Source organism: Acanthochromis polyacanthus, chromosome 5 (assembly GCF_021347895.1).
Source record: "Acanthochromis polyacanthus isolate Apoly-LR-REF ecotype Palm Island chromosome 5, KAUST_Apoly_ChrSc, whole genome shotgun sequence".
Lineage (NCBI taxonomy): Eukaryota > Metazoa > Chordata > Actinopteri > Pomacentridae > Acanthochromis > Acanthochromis polyacanthus.
Window position 1 is genome coordinate 11,210,607 of NC_067117.1, and position 27,915 is coordinate 11,238,521.

Consider the following 27,915-nt stretch of genomic DNA (forward strand, 5'->3'; position numbering starts at 1 on the left):
CTGTCTGTTGTATGATTAATGTCCGTGTATGGTAACGTTGGACAGGACAATGTCCGACTCTTCAGTTGATTTTTTGGGGGGTCTTTGTCAGGATGGTCGGCTGTGTTTGGCTCTCAGCCTGAGGGGCTCCTCTCTCCAAGTACACGTCGCTTCACAGAGAAGACTTGACTCTGGAATTCCTCCAGATAAGAGTTGCTAGGTGATGCCATTGTCACGTCTTCTTTGTGGTCACATATTCATACCCAAATTGTAAGGTTCTTTATGAGGACCGTCTCATTAGTAGTCATATATTCATACCAGACCACCCCCCCACTTGACCCCTCCTTTACCAGTCGTGGGAAAGACAAGCCCTGGACGAGATGTTGAGGATTCAGGCAATTACTTGGAAGGCGGTCAAATGATTGTTCAACTTAAACACACTTTTGAACTGTAGCTAAGGGCGAAATATATTTGCACGATATTATTGAGATTTTGTCCAAAACATTTACAGCCACAGTTTAAAATTCCAGGACAGAATAAACATCCTAGATGGTTTTTGAACATATGTTTAAATACCAAGTGCAAGTGTACTGAGAGAAGGACAAGAGCCAGTTCTTTACATCCATGTTAGCTTGGTGCTACAATTCCCATCACAAGTGCAGCACAGGACACCAAAGATAAACTTCACAAAGAAACCCAAGAAAGGCTAAAATGAAAGTGATTTATCTAAGAACACAGACATTTTTTAAATCATTTTTCAGTTCCAAAATGGTTTGAACTTAAAACATAATAACACAATTAATGAATGAATAAATAATATCTGTGCATGCAATGTACACCAACAGCGCATGGCAAGTGAATGCAACCAAATACATTCAGGGAGGGACATGTTTTCTTTTTTATTTGTTTGTTTTTATGGTGACTTGGAATCTACAACAGTTCAAATTATACTACACTTTTAAGGAATCAATAATAATGTAACATCATTTATACCCTGGATAAATTCTTCTTCATGGGGAATTTTTGCTATTAAAGTATTAAAAATATGTGAAATCTGACAAAATATAGCTGAAAGTACAAACTGCTTTTAGAAATAATAAGAACAATGTCAACATATGCATTATAGAATAACAGAAGAAAATGTACCAAAGGAAAATAATAGAAACCACCCTCTTGTAAGGAAATGCCTTAATGTGTCTATTAGAACACAGACATCAAAATGCTCTCTGAGCTGTGAAAGTGCTCTCAGAAAAATAAAGGTTCTTTAATGGCTCTTCAGGAGGCTCTCTGGTTCTTCAAAACACATCACCAGCTGAAGAACCTCCTTATTTAAGGCATGGTTCTTCACGCTCTTTATGCAGTACTTTAAAAGTTCTTCAATTTATTGAAATTTTTTTTGGTTTGGTGGTAAGACCTGCAACTAAAGATTATTTTCATTAGCAATTAATCGCTTCATCTTTAAAACATCAGAAAACGGTTTGAAATTCCCATCATAATTTCCCAAATCCCAAGTTGGCATTTTGTATAATGTTAATCTCTCTTATCAACAGTCAAAAACCTCAGATATTAAATGTATTGTAATAGAAAGGATCCAGAAAAGCAGCAAATTCTTACATTGCTTAAATAATTTTTAAACAATTATGAAATCTGTTTGTCAAATTATAGAACCAGATGGAACCACAAGAAACTGTGTTAAAATGGTTGTGTACCTTTTTTTTGTTTTGGCTAAAGTTCACTAAAGCACCATTTACAATGGTTATTTGAGGCAATTTTGGGAATTCTTTTTTTCCTGCATCACTGCAAAGAATTTCTTTTAGTTTGAGTTTGTGCCTTAGAGTGTATGATAATGAGAACAGATGTTGAATTGTAATTCCATGGTGTTGTTCACTCTGCATTTGCATTGTGACATTATAATTTTTTACTTGGGCAATATGTAGTCACTCTTCCCATTTGTTACATCTAGCAAGATTTCTTCTATTTTTAGTAAGGATACAATTTATTTGAATAGAAAAGAATAGAATTCCTTAATTGAACAGAGTACAACATAATTTAGCCACAATACTTAGTGCATTCATACAATCAGACAGTTTTTTTTAAAAAACAACTTTAAAAAAGCAGTCTGAAATGGTCAGTTGTTGGAAAGAAAGCTTATTTGGTGTAACATTTGGTGTAAAAAGGACACTATTAAAACTATCTACTGATAGTCGACACTATCAGTAGTGTCACTGATGCTACACTTCTGGCTGTTGCACATTGCTGAACATTTAATGGCTTATAGTAGTGCAAACAGTACATAAAAGGTGCAGTTGCTTTGGAGCATATGTACAGGTCTTGTATGCAAACAGAAGGAGCAAACAGTAGATTCTGTAGTACAACAGTTATTACAGACACTCTAATCCAGACACACTGCATGAAATACTACATTATGTGTGAGACGTTAGGTTTTAAAGGGTTTATTGATTTAGTATTTACTCATTGGTTAAACGGTCATTTTAAAAATCAATACACTGACAGGGCAGCTCATTAAATCGTCCACATCTTGCTCAATGAAACAGGTGGAACGCTTGGCCCCGCCCTCTGAGCTCCATATTAGGAAAACCTTCCGCATTCCAAAGGGCGCGAGGCGGGGTGATGACGCCACCTGTTTCTGAATGGGCTGCTGGCTCGTGCGGACTGAGCCGGTGGAGTAAAGTATTTGGAGCAGAGGAGTCGGAGGGACGGAGACGGACGGAGGAGAGACTTTAAGATTCACGGACACGACTTTTTAAAAGTTGTGTGGAAACATGGAGCCGCGTGGAGCCAACTTATTCCTCTTTCTGTTCATTACCCGAGTGTTCGTCAGTCTCCAGTCGAAAGAACGTAAGTATTTTTTTAACTGCGGAGATAAAGTGTAGCCCAGCTGTAGCCTACCGCACCTTATGAGTCAGGAGGTTGGAATTTTGCCATTGTCGAGTTTAAATCCCTCTTTTAATCATAAACTTTCCTTTCTGTTTCTATATCTGGTTTTTGTAGTCACCTCTTAAAAGATAATCAAACGCGGCGTCTTTTTAATAAATCTCTTACCTATTAGTCATTCTCTGAATAATTCAAAACTATTTTTCAACGAATAAAAATCTTTTTATATCAATAGCAGGCTTTGTTAAATAAATCACCCTGCTGGCACTTTGGTCAACTTTAGGACTTAAGGGGCACCTGTTTGGTGTTTTAACATGTCAGGACTTTATTGTTTCACTTGTGGCGCAGATTCATGTATTTCTCTCGTCATGGCAATTTAACTGCCCACGCCTTTCTCAGACATTATTAGTCCTGTATCGTGGACCTGGAGGACACGGTCAATGAAGTCCTGAATCAGACCGACATGCTCGATTAAAACGTCAAAAGCATGGTCTGTGCCCCCATAAAGCTGTTGGCCCCGAGGATCAAGCCAAAGAATTCAGCTGTACATTCAAATCAAAGCTACTTTTTAACAGCCCAGTAACTAATATATAGCTGAACACCCTGCTGTCTCTCCCAGAGGAGAATAAAGTCTGTAAAATTAGTCAGTTTAGGCTATTACATTTTTATAATGGTTTTCCGTAATGGCTACATTTAAATTATATTGTGCTGAGATATTTTCTTTGGTGCTTCAGGTGTAATCAGTTGTTTCTGTGCTTACTGAACATATGATTTTTTTCTGTTTGTCCCTGCAGAAGTATTGCTGGATATGAGAGCTTCAGGATCGGAGTTGGGGTGGTTGACTTTGCCATATGAGAACGGAGTGAGTATTTATACCTCAACAGGCATTTTTAAGACTTCAGGTTCGCTTCTCAAAACTGTATTTCTCAGTAGTGCAACAAATACATGAGCTTGATTTTTTTTTTTTGGGAAGAATTTACTTGGTGACAATAACAGAGGCCTCTTCCTGCTCATTCAGCCCACTAAAAAAGCTCTCTGGGAGAGATGGAATGAGTGGCAGCTAGATGAGGTTTGGCAGAGCTCCGCTAGCCTTGTGTTAATGCTACCCTTTCATAAAGAACTTATGAATGCCATTAAAATGTCAGGGTTCAACCTACATTTGAATTTACAGTACCAAAGGGCATTTTTCACGGTCACAGTAGGCCATTTTCACTCCAACACTAAGCCATAAAACTAAATTTTAAGATGTCTCTCTTTATTTTTCTTCGTGATCCCTGTCTGAATTTAGAGATATCAGTAGTCATAAGATAATGCACAATGGGAGGACACAAGGTTAAGAGAAAGAAAGTCTGGTCCATCTGTGCAGAACCGTCCGTGCTGACCCTATCTATAGTTCAGTGGCTTTCCATCTAAAAAAAGCAACAGGACATGGTCAGTTCAAGTGTGTGTGGGCTTCGTTTCTTGTGTGACTGTTCTCAAAGATCTAAGGCTTGTCGTGGGATCAGATAGGATTTCCTTTTGTCTATCTTAACATGCTTTGCTCTTGTGCAACTTGTTTCACAGTTGTGTGCTTAAAATTGCACATAGGATAATTAAACACATGGGATGATTTGAACAGTATTTTTTCTAATCCCACTTTGACCATCTTGAGTAGACAATCGTTGGTTAATGTGTTATGAGTATTACATAAATGTTTAAAGGCTCAGACAGTCATAAAGTGCAGTTTTAATCTAATGCTACAAAATAAACTTTTTTGAAATAGTTGAAATTTACCCAGTATTTGCTGCCTCTCTTTTCTAACAACAGTACTGCAAGTTGAACCAATGATTTATTCCTCGAAACCCACCTGAAGTGCTAACATATGAGGTGTTAAATTTTATTGTTAAACTGAGGCTTTTAATCTTTTACTCGTCATTGCTTCCCTCTCTTAAAAAGTCTTAATTGGTGCCAATTTTGCTGCCATGCCTTCAGTAGCGCTGTGCTTATAAAGCTCATTTAACTGCCATAAATGTTAGCTGGCATTCTACAGTAGTATTTGCCGGATTTATGTGTCACACACATGCACCCTTGTGTGTCGGTGGAAAACCACACACGTCGCGAGTGCAGCACATGTCCAGGCCAATAATCTTAATGTGTGGGGAAAAAAGAGCTCACTTCTGCACTTTACAGGCTTCTCAGTGAGCATGAAAGGAGAGGTGTCTCATCAATAAAACCAGTTTTTGGCAAGAACAAAGTGTCTGAACCCCATACTTATTCCCTGGAAAAAATGCCTTTTCTCCTTTCATTATTGTTGCTTGGTAACGGTGACTTTTGCCCTTGAAGCTGATCCCTCTCCTCTGTCTTTATCTCTTTGCATTCTACAGTGGGAGATAGTCCAGACGGTGGTGAACGGCTCGCTTTTCTATACCTACAGTGTTTGTAGCATTGACACTACTGAACAGGACAACTGGTTGCGCACGACATTCATCCAGCGACGCCCGGGGACGTCACGAGTCTCTGTAGAGCTTCGTTTTGTTGTGCGAGACTGCAACACTTTTGATGGCGCATCCGTTGCCTGCAAAGAAACCTTCAACCTTTTCATCTCAGAGGCCGACGCCGACGTGGGAACCAACTTCCGCAAAGGACAGTTCCGCAAAGTGGCCACCATCGCTCCTGATGAGGTCACTCAGGGCCGCGTGCTGAAAGTCAACACAGAGACGAAGACGGTGGGACCGCTGTCCAGAAAAGGCTTCTACCTGGCATTTCAGGACATGGGGGCTTGTGTGGCACTGCTGTCTGTCCGAGTGTACTACAAGACGTGTCCGTCCACGGTGCAGAGCTTGGCGGCCTTCCCGGAGACAGTTGCAGATACTCTCAGGGAGGTGGAGGGAGTCTGCGTAGAGAACGCCGTCAGTCAGGCCACCCCTCGCATCTACTGCACAGCTGAGGGTGAATGGGTGGTTCCCGTGGGTCAGTGCCAGTGCCTAGCGGGCTACGAAACCACCGGGGATTCCTGCCAAGGTAAGCACTGCCAGAAATGTGCCACGCACTCAACTGAGATGTATTTGCGTTGTTTTGGGAGTTGTAGCAGATGAAACACCTCCAACCGCTAACTTGTCATGGTGGGAGGAATGAGTACACAGGAATGTTAATTGTGTCTGGTTTGTTTGGAAATCTGCTGCGAAAACACTCCAAATCGGTGTGTAGGAGAGGTACGGCAGGATTAATCAAGGGAAAACAGAGGAGGCAGATGTCTCAGTCTATTTGTTTTGTTAAGATTTTAATGTATCCATGGATTTCTCCAAATCAAATAGATAAAAATCTGTGAGGAAACTTCAACAGTCTGCCCACTGGTGCCTCTTCATCTCTTTACCTGTTGGCCAATAGCACATTCTTTCCACTGCTTTTCTCGCAGATTTCAGGTATGGGGCGTGGCTGTTTTATAGATTGGTCGATGGCTCAAGGTGATAATGTACAGTGCAAGATGTTGTGTCCTAATTCTGTGTGGACTTTGGTGTGTTTACATTGTAAAAATGACAAAAGTATGTTGAATGTAGTGTTGATGGAGACGGTTGTCCCACAATTCAGTGCTTAGTATAAAATGAGGACCAACTAAAAGCAGAAGAAGAGTTAAAAACAAAGTGAAATTATTTGGCAGCTTGATTAACTTATTGTCAATTCAAAAAAATGCATTTCACATAATTCTAAAAGTGCCTAAATTGATCAGTGTGAATCACTTAGTACATTTAGACACTTATGGAAAGGTTGCTTTGAAGCTCACATAAAAAGGAGCAGAGCCACATATAATTTTGAAACTATGGGCAACCAAAACTAAGGTAAAGTATGCAAAAAGTTTGTGGAATGTGGTGTCCTGGAAAAAGACCTGTGTCTCTATGAAAAAAAGACGCAGCTGTGGTGTTCATACTGTAAGCACTCCTACTGTTTCTGTGGACGCTGGCCTGTCTTTCAGCATTCTGGGGTGTGGTGTGTTGAACTGTCTGGAGGAAACGTGGGAGGAGAGACGGTACAGAGAGAGGAGGAAGGAGGGAGGAAGGGCACAGTATGCTGCGGGGATTTCTGAAAGGAATTCTTACATCCTCGCGTCACCTACAGCAGTGATTGACTAAAGGAAGGGCCGTGTGAATGTGTCAGAATGAGTACCTGAGTGGTGTGTCTTCTCCTCACAAGTATTTGTTTTGGACAAGTTGCTAAGGCGACAGGAACCGCAGATTACAGGGATGAGGTCGACACGCCTATCAGAGGTTGGACTGAGTCAGGCTGCGGTTTATGATTCCTGATGGTCCGAGTCACCTTGACTGGCAGAGTCAGTTCCTGTAAATGGGCATATCAGTAGTACCAGTTGTAAGAATGAAGCAATTTTTTGAGTAGTGAATCATCAGATAATTAAACTTTTAACAGATGATTTGTTTAATTACTGTTTGCTACCGAAAATGCAACAAGGCTACCAGTTCCGATTTACTTGTTTCAGTGTTTTATGTCCCTCTAAAATGAATATCTTTTGGGTTTTAAAACAAGATATTCGATCATGTCAACTGAGGATTTCAGAAATGTACACACTTTTTACCATGTTGCGACATTATATAGACTAAATAAAGATGTGATTATTAAAAAGTCTCAGCCCAACATACAATTTAAAGAAAAATATCACTTTTCAAAGCAGGAGTCTGATACATAGGTTGAGAAAAATGAAATCTGAGTAGGAGAGGAAGGCAAGTCATGACAGAGGAATGTCTTTGAGGTTGCTGGTGAACCTGAGTCAAGCACCTGAAACGGAAGATGGCACAAGAAGACAGGAAATATTTGTGATGGGAAAAGGTGTGATTTCAAAGTCTGGCCCATGACCTCACTTTTAAGATTCAGGAAATATGTTTTGTTGCACAATTAAAGCATAATGTTGGAGGTTCTGCAAGCGAAAACTCCAAATGTATGAAACCCACTGCCTCATTACAATTTTTATGTTAATATATTGAGAGAGGCTCGTGGCCTGCATGTGGATTCCACTGAAGAGCCCAACTGTTGTGGGAAAAGGAAGTAAAGTGAGATGAGGAGGAATGCTGACTGACACAAATAAGCAGGTTGTCCTTGCTCAGAGTCGGAGGGTGGGGAGTGAGTCGACAGTTGGTGCATGAGGGAGGTTAGTTTCGTGGCTGCTTAGTTAGGTGTGGAGTGTAATTTAGTCAAGAGGATTAGTAGAGCAACAGGACAGCTGTTAGCCAATGACATGCCCCGCTTTGCCTCCCTTTGCTCTTTCATCCGGTTGTTAACACACACAACAAGCTCCCTAATCCATGTTCCCACTCATTAGAACAATGGGCCGACACAAAGAGCAAAAAACAGATTCAATTAACAGATGTACCGGTGCGGAACATAAGTCCTTTTCACAGGTGTTGTAATCAAAGAGAGCGTGGGACAATTAGAACCAGAATTTCCATCAACAAGTGGAAAAAACTTTGTTGGATGTGTGAGAGTTTGGTATCACCATTCACGAAGATATTCCAGAAAAAATACAAAATTATGTCTGAAGCTAAAATCTATGTGCAAATATAGAGATCCAGTATTGCAAGAGATGGCATTAACGATGTTTGCATTCTTGCTATGCACACATGCCGCCAACTGTATAATGAGTAATGCAACATATTTATGGCACCACTCTGTCCAATCTCAGAGACAATAGATGAATAGAGCTGGAGTTTCTTTGGTACGTGACAGAGGTCCTGCTGCTTCGGCTCAAGATGAAATGGGCTGGCCCCCTTTTCTTATGCGAAAAACCTCAGCTACACCCCCTCTGCCGCCAAGTGACTCCCCAGAGAGAACTTCTGTTGGTGCTCCAGACCTTTACCGCCATCCCCCATCCGTCTATCTATTCATCCTTATCCCTTCTAATCAAACTCAACCCGCGCCTTCTCCTCCACTGCAGAAGTGCTTGGGGTGCAAAGGTCCTTCTGCTTTGGTGGCGAGGTAACGCGACCACGTCTTCAATCCAAGGTTCCCTCGACCTTTTCTCTCGGCCACCAGCACAGGGGCCAGATGAAAGACGGCTCCCTAGGGAGACCGCAGAATGAAAGCAGAGAGAGGAGACCTTTCATATGATCCAAACTTTTTCTGTTGCTTCTCTGTGCTCACAGGCATTACCACAGTTAGAAAATATGTGCATCTGTTTCCATAAAAACACAGAATATCATGCTTGTCTCCAGCTTTTCCGTTTTCCTGATTCTCTTGTCCGCTAACTATTCACTCTTGGATGCTGTAATTTGCAACTGGTGTCGGGGGTTAGCGGAAGGAAGGAAGAATGGGAGGAAACTCCAGGCTCAGACTGAGTTGCAGCTCTTGCGTTGTGATTTCTGTCCTGTCTGCATGTTCATTAACCTCTCATGCCCTGGAAGGCTGTTTGTCCATGCGCTGAAATGTCCATTGCAGCACCCTACCAGTGTCCAAAGTGCCATTTCCTTTGGCAAAAACACAAATATTATCTGCCAGAGAACATGAGCTGAGAGTTCGTTGGGGAAAGGCAGATCAGGTCACCTGATAGATTTAATGCTCCCCTGTCATCCGGTTGACACTGGCAGTGTGGCCTGAGAATAGGCCTCCAGGCGAGAAAGGCGAGTAAAGGCAGATCGTCAGGGAAATCCCAGTTCATTCCTCTGAATACAAAGACTCTGTGATTATAGGTTACTCACAACAAATGCTTCCTGTTCAGTGGAAGGTTCTAGTATTGCAGAGACAGCCTCATTGTTTGCATTTTGATCATTCATTCCTTCCTGTGTTTGACTCTTTCATGTCATGCTTAAATATGCCTTCTTTCTCTCACACAGAATGTAAACCAGGCTACTTCAAACCATCGGTATCAAACGAATTATGTCACGTTTGTCCTGATAACACCAAGCCCTCAGCAGCCGGTGCCACAGAATGTCTATGTGAGGAAGGTTTCTTCCGCTCCCCTTCAGATCCTCCTTCATCAGCCTGCTCTGGTAACCATCCACTCACTGTCACCTCTATAGAGAAGGTCAACTTTTATCTCATTTGAGGCAGTTTGGATGATTTTTCTGACTGTTTTGTGTCATGTACTTCCTCCCCAAGCTCCACCGAGTGCCCCTCGTGACCTCCTGTCCACCACCCTGTCAGCAGAGGGCAGGCTGCAGCTGTCCTGGAGTCCACCGCTGGTGACCGGAGGGCGCAGGGACCTCACCTACAGTGTGGTGTGTGAGCACTGCGAGGGGGGCTTGTGCCTTCCATGCGGCGAGAAGATCCGCTTTGAGACGGGTCCTACAGACCTGCAGGACACCACGGTCATTGTTAGTGACTTGGATTCTCATCTCAACTACACGTTCACTGTGGAGGCTCACAGCGGTGTGTCTGAGTTCAGTGATGAGAGGGCCACTGCAACCATCACCACCGCTCTGGACTATACTGGTGAGTTGTTCCGTTCGCTTGGATTTTGAGTTTTCAGGCATTGACTGTACTTCCTCATTGTTTGATGTCCCACAGATTCTACTGTATGTGTCACAACCACAATAGGTTTCACAGTTGTGATGTGACATTTCAGGTTTATCAGTAATTCCTATAAAACTGTGTGATTAAAACTGTGTTCAGCTTGTCTTTTGAGCAATTAAAGAGGGCCACTGATAGTAAAGAGAACATTAGAGTTAAGACAAACTGTTAAGCCATTTTTCATGCAATACTGTAGCTATCAGTCAAAGGGCTGCTTAAAAAAACTGACTCACTACATGGAGAGGAATTCAGTCTGACCCACTCAATCCCCAAGGCTTTCATTTCCAAATGTCCTGTCCAAAGACTGTGATTAGTCACTAACCATTATTTTGCTTTCTGTCTCTCGCCGACTCTTAGATCCCCCCAAGGTGACGTTGATCCATCTGGATGATCGTGGCCCCACCAGTCTGTCTCTTTCCTGGAGTCTGTCTCGCAGACCTCCAGCCCACATCAATCACCGCTACGAGCTTATGTACCGCAGAAAAGTAAGATGGAGGGCTTTCAGTACTTTTATAAATTTTTATCCCTTAAACAAAATTTGTGCCATTTAAGTTCTAATTAAGATGAACATTTGTTAAGATAACTTTGTCTAATCTGGCCACTTTTTCTTTTCTTTTTGCAGGATGACGATAGCGAACGTGATGTTACCACCTACACAGTCCTAATTTTGGAGAAAAACTCCGTCCAGATTAATGACCTCACTCCAGATACTACTTATATGTTTCGGGTTCAGGCTCTAAGTCCGGAGGGCAACCCTGGCACCTACAGCGTGGAACAAGAGTTTCATACTTCACAATTAGGTAAACGAAGACTTAAAATCTATGAAAGCTCAAATGCTTCTCTGTGTAAACCTTCAGTAACTGATAAATGTTTGTCTTTCTGGGATTTGTGCAGCTGAGTCTCAGATCCAGAACAAGTCCACCATGGTGATGGGAGCTATAGTCGGAGTCGCGGTTATGCTGCTTGTTGTGGTGGGCTTCCTGCTGCTGCGTAAACGGTTGGTAACAGCACACTTCATATCCACATTCAACATGTGTCATTAAGATAAATATTATCTACAGGCCTGCCAACTGTGTGATTATATGCCACAAGCTGGAGTAAATTAAGGATACTCTGGTATCGCAGCCCGGGAGAGTTTTGAGTAATAGCCTGTCTTGCTATTGAATACAGCCTTCATGTTTTTCAGAGCTGCAATTACTAATAAGTCTGTCTGTATTCTTTGTAGTCCTATAGTGATTAGTCTTGTTTTCCTTTCAGGCGACTGAGCGCTCATGGCCGGGGAGGACCTGAAGATCCCTACTTTTCAGCAGGTTAGCAAACCCTCCCTGCAATGTTAATTCTTTATTATCTGCTGATGTAATTGTTCATTTGGTTATTATTTTGCCTTATATTCTGTTTCTTTCCTCCTCAGATCAGCATAAGCCACTGAAGACATATGTTGACCCACATATGTATGAGGACCCTAACATTGCCATCCAGAAGTTTGTCACAGAAATTGACCCAAGCGCGATTAACAAACAAAAAGTCATTGGCGTTGGTGAGTGTTTTCAAATCAGTTACCGTCTATTTAATGAAATCTCAGTGCATGTTTTTTAATATTTCCTCCTGCTGTGTGTCTGACAATTTAGGAGAGTTTGGGGAAGTGTTTCGGGGTGTGATGAAGACTCCTGGGAAAGGCGAGGTGCCTGTAGCGATCAAGACCCTGAAGCCGGGCTACTCAGAGAAACAGAGACAGGACTTCTTGAGCGAGGCCAGTATCATGGGTCAGTTCTCACATCCCAATATCATCCGCCTGGAGGGAGTCGTCACCAAATGTGAGTCACTAAACTCAGATAGAAGTTCAACAGCCATTTAATCAATTTCAGTCAACTTTTTGTATACTTTACTTTTACTTAACATAATTTTTTTGTTTGAATTTTCAGTTAAGCCTGCCATGATTGTGACAGAATACATGGAGAACGGAGCGCTCGACACATATCTGAAGGTAGGTGCAAGTATTCCAAAGTAGATAAAAGGGTCAGATGACATTAGCTTCAGATTTAAACTTGATGTAACTCTTTAATTTTTGTATTTCTCAGAATCTCAGATCCAAAGTAATTTTTTTCTAGTTTGCCTGCTTTATCATAATTTCTGTGCATGCTTTTAATGTCCTGTTGTCCCCTTTATGTCACTTTCTGTTTTATCATGATATACTTTTCCCATAAAAACAAAAGTGTTTCACACAAACGTCTATTTTTGTGTTCTTTAGGACCGTGATGGAGAGATTCCTCAGTATCAGCTTGTCGGAATGCTGCGTGGAATAGCTGCTGGCATGAAATACCTTTCTGACATGAACTATGTGCATCGGGACTTGGCAGCAAGAAACGTTCTGGTCAACAGCAACCTGGAGTGTAAAGTGTCTGATTTTGGCCTGTCGCGAATCCTGGAGAACGATGCTGAGGGAACCTACACAACCAGAGTAAGTAGAACAGCTAGAGTTCACAGCCTAAATATATAATAAGAGAGAACCACCCTTGCTTTTTTCTTCTTATAACAAATGGTAGATTATTAATTGTATTTCTAGTCCCAAGTGTCCAATCTAAGGTGTTGGTCTTTCAACGCCTCATGTTTCCACTCCCTTTGTCCATTAAATATGATTTGTTAATGGTTATTTTCTGTCAGGGAGGTAAAATCCCCATCCGCTGGACTGCCCCTGAGGCTATCGAATACAGGAAGTTCACTTCAGCCAGCGATGTGTGGAGCTTCGGTATTGTCATGTGGGAAGTCATGGCATATGGAGAACGACCCTACTGGGACATGAGCAACCATGAGGTATGTTTCATCTGCCACAACACTTATGGTTGGGATGAGAAATTGTTTTGACCTATTCAGGTCAAACTTTAATGTATGTTAGAACTGAGAGTTTCTGCAGGGGTGTTGCTTCCCACCATCCACTTCAAATTAACTGTTAATATCAACATACTAGCACAGCACTTTATTGGACTGGTGCCTGTTTAAACTCTGTCTGACACTACAGTCATAAATGCACCTTAAATGTAACCACTGACTTCACTCTGCCCGGTTCGCTTCCTCAGGTCATGAAGGCTATCAACGAGGCCTTCAGGCTTCCTGCTCCGATGGATTGCCCGTCCGCCATCTACCAGCTCATGCTTCAGTGCTGGCAACACGACCGCTCCAAACGACCTCGCTTCTCAGACATTGTCAACATTTTGGACAAACTTCTGCAGAGCCCAGAGTCTTTAAAAACCATTGCTGACTTTGACCCACGGTACGAGCCCTGTCTTTATTAAAATTTATGTTTGGTCACAAAATAAAACAGACCAAAAAAATATATAGAACAGAAAAGTTAGTTGGTTTTAAGCATATTTACTCATTTAATGTGTTTTAAAGAAATAGTCAGTTAAATATATTTTCTAACGTATAAAAAAAAGGACTTATATGTAGGAGTATTTCTTGGGAAGGAGTTACTCTGTACACTTTCTAAGATGACTTGCACAAGAGACTAAGGCAGGCGTAATTTGTGGCTACCCAGGTTTCCATATGTTGACAATAAAACTGGTTATTTCCTGTTTAAACATCATCACTTAGTGTATTTTAGGCAGCTGTAAATGATGACTAATTCAAATACCCGTTGCTCCCCACAGAGTGTCCATCCGCCTGCCCAGCACCAGCGGCTGTGACGGCACCATGTTCAGGTCGGTGCCTGAGTGGCTGGACTCCATCAAAATGGGCCAGTACAACGAGAGCTTCGCTCGCGCTGGGATAACGACCATGGAGCAGGTGCTCACTTTGAGGCATGAGTAAGTGCACATATGGCACAAGTGCAGCTCTGTCATGCTGCACTGATTTATCTGGCGCTAAGCCATGTTTTCTAGCAACACAGAGAAAGTACTGAGCTCTCAGCTTGAACATTTGTTATCCAGTTTGTGAATGCAGGAATACCCCACTCCCCCTCTGCCCATGTCATTCCTCTCATTCTCTGCTGCCACAACTTTAGCAGCAGTGGTTCCCAACCTTATTTGTCAAATGTGCCCCACAGAGGAACTCAAGTAGCCCGTCACTGACACCATCTGTCCTTTGAAATTCCATTAATAATATGAAACAATAACGCTTTAATTCTATTGAATGGTCAGTTTTTTAAATCGACCATTTATACTTTTTAAACATTTTAACCATTTATCAATGACTTGTAGTTTTCTATTACAGCTGATAGCTATTATTAGCCAGCTATTTTAACCATTTGTCCATTACATTTAGCTTTTTTGATGATTTATTCACAACTTTTAGCCACATTTTTTGTATATTTAAACTATCAATTTCAACTGTATGTCTTACTATCACTCAAATATGGATTTGGGAATATAAAATAAAGGAAGTTGAACTACGCCACAATCTTTTCAATACTACAAGTGCTGCTTGTTAGGAAATGGATCCCTGCTCTACCACAACCACTGTCCTTTGTTTTTTTTGGAAAACACTCTATATGGGGTTTAGCATACTGAAATGGTATCCTTTATCGTTTTCCTTCAGAGACATCAGGAACATTGGAGTGCGGTTGCCGGGTCACATGAAGAGGATAGTATACAGCATCCTGGGCCTGAAAGACGAGACCAGCTCTCTCAGCGTGTTTGCAGTGTGATCTAAGCATTCCTTCAAATCAAAGTGCACTGACCGACCATGCCATTTCACTCACGGATGACAAGGACTGAAGTGGGGGGTGAAACTGAGTTACGCTGCTGGGTTTTTATTTTTTCCTGTGGCACAGTGTGGCATGACTGAAGAAGACCCTCCAAGCCACTCAGAAAGGACTGAGACTGAACACATTTATATACTTTATAACAGAAGAGAAATAATTTATCTTTATACAAAAAAGATTTAATATGTTGAACATATGCAAATTATGTGATGTAGAGAGTAAAACAATATCAATAAGTGCAAAATGTGAGATTGTGCGAGTGCTTGGCCTTGTATTTACTGAATGACTGAAATATTCAAGGCTCTTCCTGCTTAAGGGTGACTTCTTCCAAGCACTCACTTTTTTAAAAATCCTGCCAGAGTTCCTGGATCCTTAAATCTCTTTGTTTTGTTTTACTTTTTGTGATCAATGAGACTTACTTTTAAATTTTGGAATCATTATTCCACTCAGGGCAAAGAATCACACATTCTTATGTTTCGTAGTTAGTCTCTGTACCACGCCATGCTTTTTCTTCTTCTGTTTGTTTACATCATGTCTTACAACTGTCCTTTTTTATTTAATATTTATTTTAATTTTATATTTATGTCATTTGTTACACGAGAAATAAGCTGGCGCATGTTTGCCAGGCGGTGTATTTTTGTGTTTAAATAAAAAGTGTTGCATTGTGACTGGATCACTCTCGTGCACTCAGCAGCAGTCAACATGTTTGTTTTTAGAGTCATGCCATCACTGCATGGATGGCAGTGGCAATAAATTGGTCCGTCCACTTTGGTCCAGACTGAAATATCTCCACAACCTACTGGATGGATTGCTGTGAAAGTTCATACAGATACTTGTGGTCCCTTGGCAATAAATCCTGCCAGTTTTGGTGATAGCACACTTTACTTTTAGCATCAAGAGCGGGTTGACATTTGTGCTTCCGAGTAACACGTCTTGTGATTATCGGCTGGCTTTTTCACCTGCTGCCATGAACTCAAAAAAATGTTTCGTGCTTTAGTGTTTCAGCAAATATCTTTAAAAGAATATTTCCACTATGTCTTTGCTGTGCTGTTTGATTATTAGCATGCTATGAAAGCACAGTTGACTTTAAAGACACCTTCAGGTGAATATCAAATGATTTATACTGCTAGCATGACCATATGGTGTTTCTTACCTTCTGGAACACACTTTTATGAGCCAAATAAGCAGCCAACGCCAGTCCTGAGCATTAACACCTCAGAACTGCAGTGTACCAGGGAGGGCAGCGAAAACACAGATTCAGATTTCATGGTTTTATACTTGATACACATCAGAAACAAATCCCCTCAGGTTGCAGAGGGGAGGCTTTATAAATCATTATTCTTAAGAATCAGTTTCCACTTCGAACGTGCGTATTTCAGTTACTCAAATACACTGCCTGGCCAAAAAAAATCACCACCTGGATTTAACTAAGCAAATAGGTCAGAGTCTTCCATTGGATAATTACTGCAGTGATGAATATGTTTCAGCTGCAGCAACTTATTTAACTCTAGCTGAAGCAGTGAGGAGCTTCTCATTTCTTAAACAACCATGTTGGAAGACATATCCTGTGGTCATGGAAAGGATGCTAATCTGTCTCAGAAGGGTCAAATTACTGGCCTGTGTCAAGCAAAGAAAACAACTAATGAGATTTCAGAAACTACTAAAATCAAGTTTAAAACTGTTCAATGCATTATTAAAACCTGGAAGGATTGTGGTAAACCATCATCTTTGATGAGTCCAGATTTAGCATGTTCCAAAGTGATGGGGGCATCAGGGTAAGAAGAGAGGCAGATGAAGTGATGCACTCCTCATGTCTAGTGCCTACAAGCCTGTGGGGGTTAGAGTTATGATCTGGGGTTGGTCAGGTTCAGCAATGTTATGTTTCCAAAGAATGAGGTCAGCTGACTACCTGAATATACTGAATGACCAGGTCTGTCCATCAGTGGAGTTTTTCTTCCCTGATGGCATGGACATGTTCCAAGATGACGATGCCAGGATTCATGGGGCTCACAGTCAGAATGAGTGGATCAGGGAGCATGAGATGGATTGTCCTCCACAGAGTCCAGACCTCAGCCCTATTGAGAATCTTTGGGATGCTCTGGAGAAGACTTTACACAGCAGCCTGACTCTCGCATCATCAATATAAGATCTTGGTGAAAACTTATTGCATCTCTGAACAGAAAAAAATGCTGTGACATTTCAGAAGCTTATCAGAACGATGCCACAAGGAATGAGTGCCGTTCTCAAAGCTAAAGGCAGTCCAACAAAATACTAGTGTGCAACTTTTTTTTGCCAGACAGTCTATTGCAACTTGCCATTGTGTAGCGCAGTAGTGTGTCAGTATTTAAACAGAGTTGTAGGTGAGCTAGTGTGCTCGAGTTGCATCCAGCGGGATTGAGTTAAGCAACAGTTTAGAGGTATATGTACGACATTTTAAAGCAACAAGTATCATGTAAGTAGTAACATGTAATCTTGATACACAGGGATGAGATTTTAATGACCAGAGAGGAACATATTTTATAATAAAATGCCAACCAGTACCATTTGTGTCAGAAACACTTCATACTAAATGCTCAGAACTGATAAAATTATATGTTATTAATCACATTTTTAAAAAACATATATGCTTATCCAATGCTTGACATTGTATAGAATCACATGATTTAGCATGACAGCCTTTCTTACTAACCTGAAGGTAATAGTTGGCCATGCAGTGACCGGTGCAGCCTCATAGAGCTTGTTTGGTGATGCCTGTCATCCAGATGGAGTTGATGAGCCTCTGCGACTTTTCCAAGGTGGAGCAGAATGTCACACCTACACACTACTGCGCTCCATCATACCACTGCCACTCAACCAAGTTAAATTTCCCCTCTGCATCACTGGACATTCATTGCTCCTGTGCTATTTTTGTCACGAGAAGCCCAATTACATTATAAATGTTATGTGCGTGATTTTACGACCGTTTTTGGCTTAAATTAAACAGCTCACACAGTGTGACATCTGATAATTATAGCGTATCCCTTTACATCTCGGTTTCTCACACACAAACACAAAGACAAACATGCTTCCAGGCAGGCAGGGGTGCGGCCAAAAATTTCATCCCCCTTGAAACATTGTTCTGACACATTAAATATCTGCAATCCGTGTCATGTTCCAGTTGAGCTGAACCATTCAGAGTCCAAACCACATCCACACCCAGTAGCACATAGTGGCCTATAAAAGACTCCTATTTGGTGACAGTTTGAAGACAGCCAAAGGAGAAATTACTAGATTAGAACGACCTCTGTTGGACTGTACGCATCTACGGCAGAAATAATCAGGAACACAGAGACAAGCCAGTTGTTCAGCCTGTATGGAGGAAAATGGAAGTCATTTCTCTGAAGATTCAGGATCACTTCCTCTAAACAGCACCAGAGAACACAAATTTACAGGTCAGATGAACAAATGTACTCTGAATTTTAGCCCTGATCTACCAGTAAGTACCAGAAGTCTGCAAATTTAAGACTGAATCTGTGAACAACTGTTTCAGGTCATTCAGGTCCTACTGGGAAGATTCAGGTGTTGGGAGACATTTTCCTGTTCACAGTTGATGTGAGCGAATTTTCTCCAGAGGATGTTATCATCACATCCTCCAACAACCTAATAGAGGTCCATGCAGAGAAGGTGAGAAATTTATTATAATCATTTTTCATAATCAGCGCAGTAGACTCTGATCGATGGCTGAACTGATAAACTAAGCTGGATATTGTGGATTATGTAGCGTATTACTGATCTTATTTGAACATTTCCAGTAAGTAGAGTCAAGGCCTGCATCTTATATTTTAAACTGAAACTAGAGCACAAAGGATTTGAAGAATTTAAAGGTTGTACACACATCTTACACCTCAGAGATCTTGATTCTGACATTAGCTTTGGTTCTATTTCACTGTTCAAAACGAAAGCAGTAAAACACATAATTTGCTGATTTTCATTTCTGGCTCCTTGATGTTCCTTCATGTTCTCATGATTCTTGTTTGTGTCATGCAGCTGGGGGAGGATGGCTCGGTCACTAATACATTTTCCCACCGATGCAAACTGCCATCAGACGTTGACCCCACATCTGTGAGCACGTCCCTGGAGAGCAGTGGGGTTTTGACCGTCAGAGCTCACAGGATATTTTAAAAACTAGCATGTCTGTGTATGATATTTAAATTAAAATAAATTAAACCTCTTTCTATTTCAACTGTCTTCATTGCTTTGTTGCATTTCTCTTCATATAAAACAAGGACTTTGTCACCCAGTGACTCTCAAGTGAAACCCTGGAGTTTAGCGCCCTCCTGCGGTAGACAATTGAATCACTACATGCACCATTCAGGGACTATGGGAAACATGAGGAGTTACCATTCCAGTGCACATGACCTCAAAAACACTGTGAATGCTTTTTTAAACTGTGTTATTGTTTGTGATGAACTACTCTTGAAAGTAAAAACCTCATAACTGATAAACATAAGTGCTTCCATCGGTGTGTCGGTGTGTGTAAATGGGTGAATGAAAAACATTAAACCTTAACAGTGAGGTAGAAAAACACTAAGTGAAGACTGTCTATCATTCCGACTATTGGAATTTCAAAACCCAATTAAAGGCTCACCTTTTCTTCCTTGCTTTTAGTTAGTCCTGATGCTGCTCTATTCACATTGGTTGTCTGACTTCACTTACTTTTCTCTTCAACTCTTTCATTATGGTAGATCAAATTCTTGTTTGTAATCCAGTCACAGCTTCATCTTAACTATCTTGATAATATGACTAGCTTAACATGCCACTGCTATTACATCACTGACCTACTGTCTTCTCTCTATGGTAATTGGTGCCTTTTCCTTTCTCTCTCTCTCTGTCTCTGAACTTCTCTCAAGTGTTTGGAGCTGTACAGGTCTAATGTCTAGTTTGCTTGTCCTGCTGATTGGACCAGTGTTTGTAGTCTCTTGTCCGTTGTCTGCGTGCCTCTACTATCTTTTTCTCCCTTTACCCTCACTGAGAGACAGATGGCCGCCCTCCCTAGACCTGGATCTGCTGTTACAATGGAGTCATTCTTCTTCAAGATACCAACAAAATCAAACAAAATTGTAAAAAAATAAAATAATTTTTTTAAATGTATATCTTTGTAGGGTCAAAACTTTAAATTAGTCAGGGTAATCTCCATAATAAATAATGCTGGAATATATTAGCCTTACAATTTATATGAGTTAGTTTCAGCTCAGTAATTTATAATAGTGTACAGTCTAAGCTCATATTAACTAGGACCTCCAACTCTATATTCACCAATTGCATTATTTTCTTTTTCTTTCAAATCTATTCTTTACATCCGTCTCTTTAGTTCTTTACCGTTTTCCTTCAGTTCTTCATTCTCCCCTTCAAGCTTCTTTTTTGCCTCCACACCAGTCTAGACCTGCTAAAACCAGTACACGCCTTAAACTGTTTTGTTAGCGGGGTGTAAAACACATCTAAAGTGAGAAGTCGTTCTGCTCAATGCAGGTTGTTTTCCCCCCTTAAACAGCAGGCGAGTGTCAGTAAATAGCAGAAATTCAGACTTTTGGAAAAGAACTTGAAGGCAACACCACCAACTGACGGAAGTGACGCCAGCGGTTGTCAAGGGACGGTTTAGTTTACGGAAGATTTTTTATTTCCATCTACACTTACCGAAAACGCGTTTTGCCGACCAGTGTCCTCATTAACGTGTTTTATGGTTAATATGGAAACATTTTGACGGTTAAAGCTGCCTCCCGTCGCGACAAACAACCGACTGCTTGTGTGTGTGTGTGTGTGTGTTTTCTTTTTTTAGATAAATATAAGCTCTGTGGGATGCTAACTTCATCACCAACATGGCACAAGTTCCCCCTCCAGGATCAGTCGTAGTAACTGACTGGCATCGATGTAAAGACAGCAAGGAGTATTTCAGCAAAATCCTACATAAGAAAAGACGGAAGAATTTTGGTAATGGCAATTTCAAACGGTTTTTATTTTAGAACCTTTAGATGCACGAGTAACCCTACACTGTTCCATAAGTCGGTCAAAAATGAGCCGTATAAGAATCAGAATGTGTTTTTATATCATTTTGGTTAAGAATAGTAATTTGCATTGTTTGTATTATACTTTTTATCCACACACGAATGCTTTCATGCTTGAGATGTGCTTATTTTTCACTTTATAACAGAGTTTGAACATTTTGATAATTGAAAAAGAAGAATATTACACAGAGCAGCAATAGAAGAATGCCAACGTCCATTTTATGACATTTCCCATACTTTTCCTCCAGCTGTTGTTACTCTCCGTCCTTCCAAGTGTGCACTGCCTCACCTCTTGTATGACATTAGTGATAAAGAGCTTGGGATAGTACTATAAATATAATTTATTTGGAAATACAAAAGGGAGCTGAAAATTTTAAATTTGAGTGATATGAAATACATGTTTTTTGAGGTATAGCTGGAACATTTCATGACAAAAATAGTGCAAGAAAATGACCTTTTTGACCCACTTGTGCATCTAAAGGTTAAATTGCCTTTCGTATTTTCAGAAGCACATCACTTTTAACTTGGCACGTATGCAAACTATTAAACTATGTAAAGTTGATTTAGCCAGTGTGTCTGCGAGTACTTAACAGTATCTCCTGAAAGACTTAATCAGAAACGTTTATCTTCTTTCTATAACCTCATTGCCTCTTTAGCAATTAGATTAGAAATAATGTGCTATTCCTATTAAAAAAAATCTCTATATCTGTACATCTATAATTACAAAAAGGTGTCCATGCAGTGAACCTGCCAGGTAGAAACACACCGAATAATTTGTAAACACTAATTTAGTTAATTTCTTTTTAGGCTTTAAATATTAATACTTAAGTTTGAGGTTGTGTAAATATGGAATGAAACAATGTAAGGAAAATGACTCATCAGCCCAAGTGTTTTAGTTTACTGTTTAACATAATCAGCATTAAAGGACAATAAACAAAACAGCAGAAGAAAATATCATTGAAATGCTCCAACAGAAAAAGCGGTGAAGAATTTTTGTATGTTTTAAGTCTATCTTTAAATCTCTGCTAACCAAAGGTTGCATTCATTAGAGACACTCAGTTTTAATAGTTTTTTAATACTGAATGTTTTACATACATGTGTGGAATTCGAGTGACGTACACTTGACACATTTAATACATAGTTACATGGCCATGAATTAATTCAGGGCTCCTATAAACTTACTCAGAAACTATTTTTGTTCCATCATATGGAATACAAACCTAGGCACCACTCCATTTAAGCATAAAAAAAAAAAAAAGGAGTGATGTGAGCTTTATCCAGCTATCATTTTTCCAGTAAAAGTAATGTACTTACTGAGTAATTTATAATTGTGACAATCTTTGACTTGAGCTTGCAATATAAAAAAAAAAACCAGCAGCTCTGACAAAGAAAAGTGACTCATTTATTTTGTTGTTGTGAAAGACAATGGCAGCACATTTAAATACAGAACACCAAGCAGTAAACAGAATATTTGAACGGTTCCTCCTAAACTGGTTTTCCAGGCCTCTTGGAGTCTCCAGTGATGCCCCCGTCTGTAGCTGTGGACACGGTTCATTATAAGATCTTCATCTCTGGGAAGAGCGGAGTCGGGAAGACTGCCCTCGCTGCTCATCTCGCTGGTTTGAGTATTCCTAACATGCACCATGAAACCACAGGTGGGGCTCATCATTTTCTGAGGCATTTCTTCTTCAAGTAGATTATAGTAGTCAGGCCACGCTCACATTTATCTTCTGCTGGTAAAGGCATTGAGACCACAGTGGTGTACTGGCCAGTGAAGCTGAGAGAAAGTGGCAGAGTGCTTTTCTTCCGTCTGCAGCTGTGGGACTGTGGGGAGAACGCCTTACGGAGATTTGACCATTTGCTTCCAGTATGTAGAAAATAGAAAGTATTTTCACACGTCACATAAAAGTACTACACTCATTTAATTCAAAAATACATGCTCCAACAAGATCACTCTTCCCTCTGTCTTCCAGTCTTGTAAAGAGCAGCTGGATGCCGTCCTCTTCCTGTTCTCGTTCACAGACCGAACATCCTTTGATGATCTGTCAAATCAAATATCTAAATGGACTGAGTCATCTGTTGGTCGGGTTGTGAAAGTGGTGGTTGGCACCAAGTATCCTTTGTGTTTCTTACAGTCATTTCAAGAACACATCAATGAGATGAAGCAGTTTTAGGTTCTCATATTCTCTAGCATCAACATGTTCCTTCCTTTTGAAATATTCTGTATCAAAACAGAGATCGAGATAAGTTTTTGTCCTTAATGCTTCCTTCAGATTTGACCTTTTCATGCACTGTGACGTGTCAGAGAGAGACGTGAGGGACTTCCAGGAGACGTGGAGCTTACCGGTGCTGCGTACAGGCGGGGAGGTAAGCGATGGGCTCGGTGACGTAGCCCCTTTCCTCAACTGCCTTGCAGAGAACCTGTGGCACCAAGACTGTCTTACAGCCGGATCAGCCGACTTCCAGCAGGACACTGTGACTGTACTTTAACACTGAACGTTAGTTTAAGAAAGTGGACCGGGCGTCACTGCTGCTGTGGGCCAGATGATAAAAATCACAGGCTTCTCAGGGCTGAGCTCTGTTCTGAAATGTCTGAAGTTCTCCCATAAGGAATGTGTTACGTTTTACCTCATCACTGAATCACATGGACTGCCTTTTTCCTACCATTTTTGGTTCCTTTTGTTATCATTAGAAGACACAAACACTAAGAAATTAAAGTATTTTTCCCAGTGTTTCACAGTAAGCAGGTGAAGTTGCCTTGTTATATTCTTGGAAAGTCTTTTTTTTCCTATTAATTGGAAATTAATGAGAACATAGGTCACACTGCTTAAAATAAGTCAGTATTTTAATTTCAAAAATAATCATTTCCACCATTAAATACACATATCGTAGTTGCTGTGTTTGTTCATTGTGATAAAGTTGGTGAATATTTGAACATTGCTATGAGAGCGTCTTCATCAAAAACGGTAAACAAAATGCAGTGATGTGAAAATAGCCCCTGAACAAGTTAACTCATGTTTCCACTGTGAGACTGTGCAATTTAAAAAAAAAAAAAAGCAAAATTTTATCTTTAAAAATCAGTCAAGTACTGATCACTGTTTAGATGACAGCACCTTCATCCACGTCTCTTTGTCTGACCTGCAATTACATATCAAACAAAATACAGGAACTGGATCAGCCAAGGGGGTTTTCTCAGGAGCCATTGGGAGCTTACCTCTGCTCTTACCTTGTCTGTGCAACAACTATCATTGCATACGGATTTCCTGTTTGGCTCTGAGCAAGATGCAGCAGAAAGGACTCTGGGGGTAAACTGAGAACTTCAGTCTTCAGATGCTCAACGGTCACATATTCAGGGAATTCAGCGTGATCCAAAACCATGAACCGTTGATCCCTGGACATTGTGCAGAGAGAAAAAAAAACAAAAAAACAAAACAGACAAATAGCAAGAAGTAAAAAACCAAACAAAAAAGAATTTAGTGCATTTACAAACTGAAATTATCTGGCATGGAAAATTAAGATCAGCTAAATTATTTGTTTCACGTCACAATTTGTTGTTAGAAGCACTTGCATTGCTTTTAATCTATTTTTTAATGAGGGTCTAATGTACTTTTCAGAGGAGATGATCAAAAGGTCATTAAAGAGGTGGACATGGATGCCGATGAACGACATTCTTGAGTTTTCCATAGTCAGCTGTTTCATGGGTCCTTGGTGAACCAGAAACCGGCTGCTTACGACCACAGGAACTGCCTGCGTGGAGCAAGAACAAGCTCTATTAGAATGCTTTTTGGAGGTTAAACAAGTAATAAAAGGTCAAAAGGTCCTCACCTTAACTTTGTCAAAATCCAGCAGCATCTCCAGGCAGACCAGCTCCTCAATTTGTTTCATTTTTTTGACCCCTTTGTCACAATTTGTCACGATCTGGTCAGAGGCAAACAGTGATGGAAGAAGTACTCAGAGCTGTCACTTAAGTAAAATTAGCAATACTGAACCCTAGAAATACTCCATTACAAGTAAAAACTGCATTTAGATAAGTACGAGAGCCTAAAAGATATCCCTTTTATTCTAATAGAGCTCATTTCAGAATGCACAATATTTGATAACTAAAGCTTTAAACTGAGAAGGCTTATGTTAGTAAAATGTGTGGGAGATATTGCTTTTTGAATAACGGTACCCATAATTGGACATTTGGCCACAAAATGTTTCTAATACAGTTGTGTTGTTTCAACATTAGTGCACAAAAGAGTTCACATGTGGCTCAGTTGACTGACTTGCACTGAGGAGTATGTATCGGTCAGTTTGAAGGGTAAAGAGATGGCCTCGCAAGTAAATAAGAGAAGAATCAAAAAAGCAAAACTGTTACAGATCAAAGGTAGGTTAATGGCAAAAAAAAAAAATCAACTGAGATTTATTCAAAAAGCAGGTTTGCAAAGGAAAACTAGAAAGAAGCAAATGAGCAGGTAGAGTGAGGAGTAGAAATGGTGTAGAAGTCTTGCAGATGAGCAGCCATCATTTGGTTGGTGAAGTAAAAAGAACCGGTGGAATATTATTCTGTGACTCAGTCTATGGCCTGAATGAGCTGCAGCCTCCACAACAGGCGAGAACTGAATGTGAAACTCAGCAGAGCAACATCAGGACGGACACAAAGCACCTGCTGTTATCTGTGCATTTAAGACCATTCAGGAAAGAATTTACTGCAAATTACTTTCCAGAAAATAATACATATGATGGCTTTGTTTGATTTCATGTCCATCAGTTTAAGCATTTATGAACCCCTACATTCCCACAGCTCCTTCTATGCTGAAGTAAACTCACTCAAATTTAGGATGAGACTTAGCACTTTAATGTACATCCATTTTTTAATTTCAAACTGAATGTTTAACAGATAAATATCAAACTGCCTAGAGACTGAATGAGCTGGACTGTTAATGCAGCCATTTACCATCTAAGTGTCCTATATACTACAATTTAGCTTTAAAAAGGAATAATTAAGAATCATGCCTTCTGATAACATTTTCAAGTATTATTCTGATATTGCAAAATAACTAGTCATCTAATAAAAGTAGAAGAAAAATCAGTATTTGCTTTTGAAAGGTAATAGAAGAGAGGCATAAAGTTCAAGTGACTTTCCTTCAGTTCTATCATTAAACACTTGAACGCCAATTATTACCTCGTGAATGGCCTCTATTGCTTTCTCAAGATTTGAAATGGAGTCAGAATTTGGCTCAGTCAGTCTCAGGATGCTCTGGAATAAAAGAAAACAGAAGTCTTAACTTACAAACCAGAAATATACATTTAGATGCATATAATCCAAATCCCATTAGAAATTTACCTCCAGTAAAAGTTTAATACGAGTAATTCTCTGGAAGGGCAGAACCAGGAACGACTTGAGGGTCTGCCTTTGACACACTGGGTCATTCTCAAGTTTGTTTAGTGAACACAGGAAGTTTCTGTTGTTCTGCCTTGAAAGAGGAAAATATATTGTTGAACATGCATCATGACAAATTGGTAGCAATTAGTACAACTAGTGTTATTAAGTTCAGTGCAAACTTACAGCTGCTGGTTGACGAGGGCCTCCTGGTACATCATGTTGGTCACGTACGGCACATAGAGGCGGTGAAAATCTGGGCAGTGTTGCAGCACGATGTCGCCAACCTGAGATATTAAAACACTTTCTCCCAGTCGAGTTTCCAGATCCATGAGAAATCTGAAAGAGTCAGGAGTTAAACTAAAAATACACATCAATACAAGCAGCTTCAAAATATTAAAAAAAAAAAGCTACTGTGTCTTGAGCTCTCACTTTTGACTGGCTGCCATCACGTGCTGAATGTTGGAGAACAAAACGTGATGCTCCATTGAAGACAGAGTCTGCCTCAGCGCCTTTGATGCATAGAAATGATTGACAGCCACTCTGAGGCTCCTCAGATAAGATGCTTCAGAGCCGATCAACTCAAACATGGCCTTCAAAAGAAGAAAATAAGAACAAAAATTCTTTATGCAAACTTTAAAAAGCCTTGACTGCAAATCCCACGATAAAGCAAAAACAAAACTAACAGCTATTGCCTGCATAGTCAACTCCTGATGTACAGCTCTGTGGAGAAGCAAAGAGGATGCTTTAAAAAAAAAAAAAAAAAAAAAAAAAAAAAAAAAAAAGGCTGCATATAAAGTGCAGCAAACAGAGGATTCTTTACAACAGCGTGACTTCTCTAGGTGCACATCCAGTCAGAATACTTGGCAGGCAGAATTTGGTTCATGGTTCTTCTGTGGATTTAGGTGGTTTCAAAAACTTCTGCCTCTTCATGTGAACCCAAACTCAGTGGAAATCAAACCACGTGTTGCAGGATTTGTATTTATTGCTGAAGATGAGTCTTTATGAATGCGAGAGTCTGCGGCATTTTTAATGACATGTATGACATGATTTCATAAAAGATTAAACCCAAAGTGACCTTTGCATGGTCCTGCAGTGTCTGATTTGCTTTAAACCGCAGTTTAAATGTGTGCTATTCTGTAGCAGTAAATAGTCCACAACCAATGCAATGCAGGTTCTTTTCTTTTGATTACAGAAAACCGAGCAACCTTTTTTTTTGTGGAAGATACTAAGCATTTTAAATACAATTCAATTCAATTCAATTTTATTTATATAGCGTCAATTACAGTCAAATCGTCTCAAGACGCTTTACAGAACCCATACACTTCGAATCAGTTTTAGGGATGGATGTAGAGGCTCAGCACACCAAACAGAACAGCAAGATCAGAAGTGTAAATAGATCGGCGTTTTTTCATGGGGATTTGCTGTTAATACACAGCCAATAAAAACGG

At 40.3% G+C, this 27,915-nt stretch overlaps 3 protein-coding genes across 4 annotated transcripts; 2 read left to right on the top strand and 1 right to left on the bottom strand.

Annotated features, from left to right (window-relative positions):
* The first annotated feature begins 2,652 nt into the window (after positions 1–2,652).
* Positions 2,653–15,726, top strand: epha2a (eph receptor A2 a). Its single transcript, XM_022209765.2, has 17 exons — positions 2,653–2,838; positions 3,669–3,736; positions 5,238–5,874; positions 9,687–9,842; positions 9,952–10,284; positions 10,720–10,847; positions 10,985–11,162; positions 11,257–11,359; positions 11,620–11,672; positions 11,774–11,899; positions 11,991–12,176; positions 12,285–12,346; positions 12,611–12,820; positions 13,024–13,173; positions 13,437–13,630; positions 14,007–14,162; positions 14,893–15,726. The coding sequence occupies exons 1-17, from the start codon at positions 2,763–2,765 to the stop codon at positions 14,999–15,001; spliced, it is 2,925 nt and encodes a 974-aa protein (XP_022065457.2). The 5' UTR covers positions 2,653–2,762; the 3' UTR covers positions 15,002–15,726.
* Positions 15,727–20,670: 4,944 nt separating this feature from the next.
* On the top strand, positions 20,671–27,547 carry cplane2 (ciliogenesis and planar polarity effector 2). The gene is made up of 5 exons (XM_022209768.2): positions 20,671–21,025; positions 22,602–22,754; positions 22,842–22,966; positions 23,073–23,212; positions 23,373–27,547. The coding sequence occupies exons 1-5, from the start codon at positions 20,914–20,916 to the stop codon at positions 23,587–23,589; spliced, it is 747 nt and encodes a 248-aa protein (XP_022065460.1). The 5' UTR covers positions 20,671–20,913; the 3' UTR covers positions 23,590–27,547.
* Positions 24,322–27,006, bottom strand: si:ch73-15b2.5 (rho guanine nucleotide exchange factor 19). 2 transcript variants are annotated; one of them, XM_051948196.1, is made up of 7 exons: positions 26,897–27,006; positions 26,651–26,803; positions 26,429–26,558; positions 26,267–26,341; positions 24,925–25,017; positions 24,707–24,846; positions 24,322–24,490 (listed from the first exon to the last, which is right to left on the bottom strand). In XM_051948196.1, the coding sequence occupies exons 1-7, from the start codon at positions 26,950–26,952 to the stop codon at positions 24,322–24,324; spliced, it is 816 nt and encodes a 271-aa protein (XP_051804156.1). In that variant the 5' UTR covers positions 26,953–27,006. The 2 variants fall into 2 exon arrangements, with proteins under 2 accessions (XP_051804156.1, XP_022065459.2); XM_022209767.2 differs by having other exon boundaries at positions 26,651–26,824; positions 26,897–27,003.
* Positions 27,548–27,915: the final 368 nt, after the last annotated feature.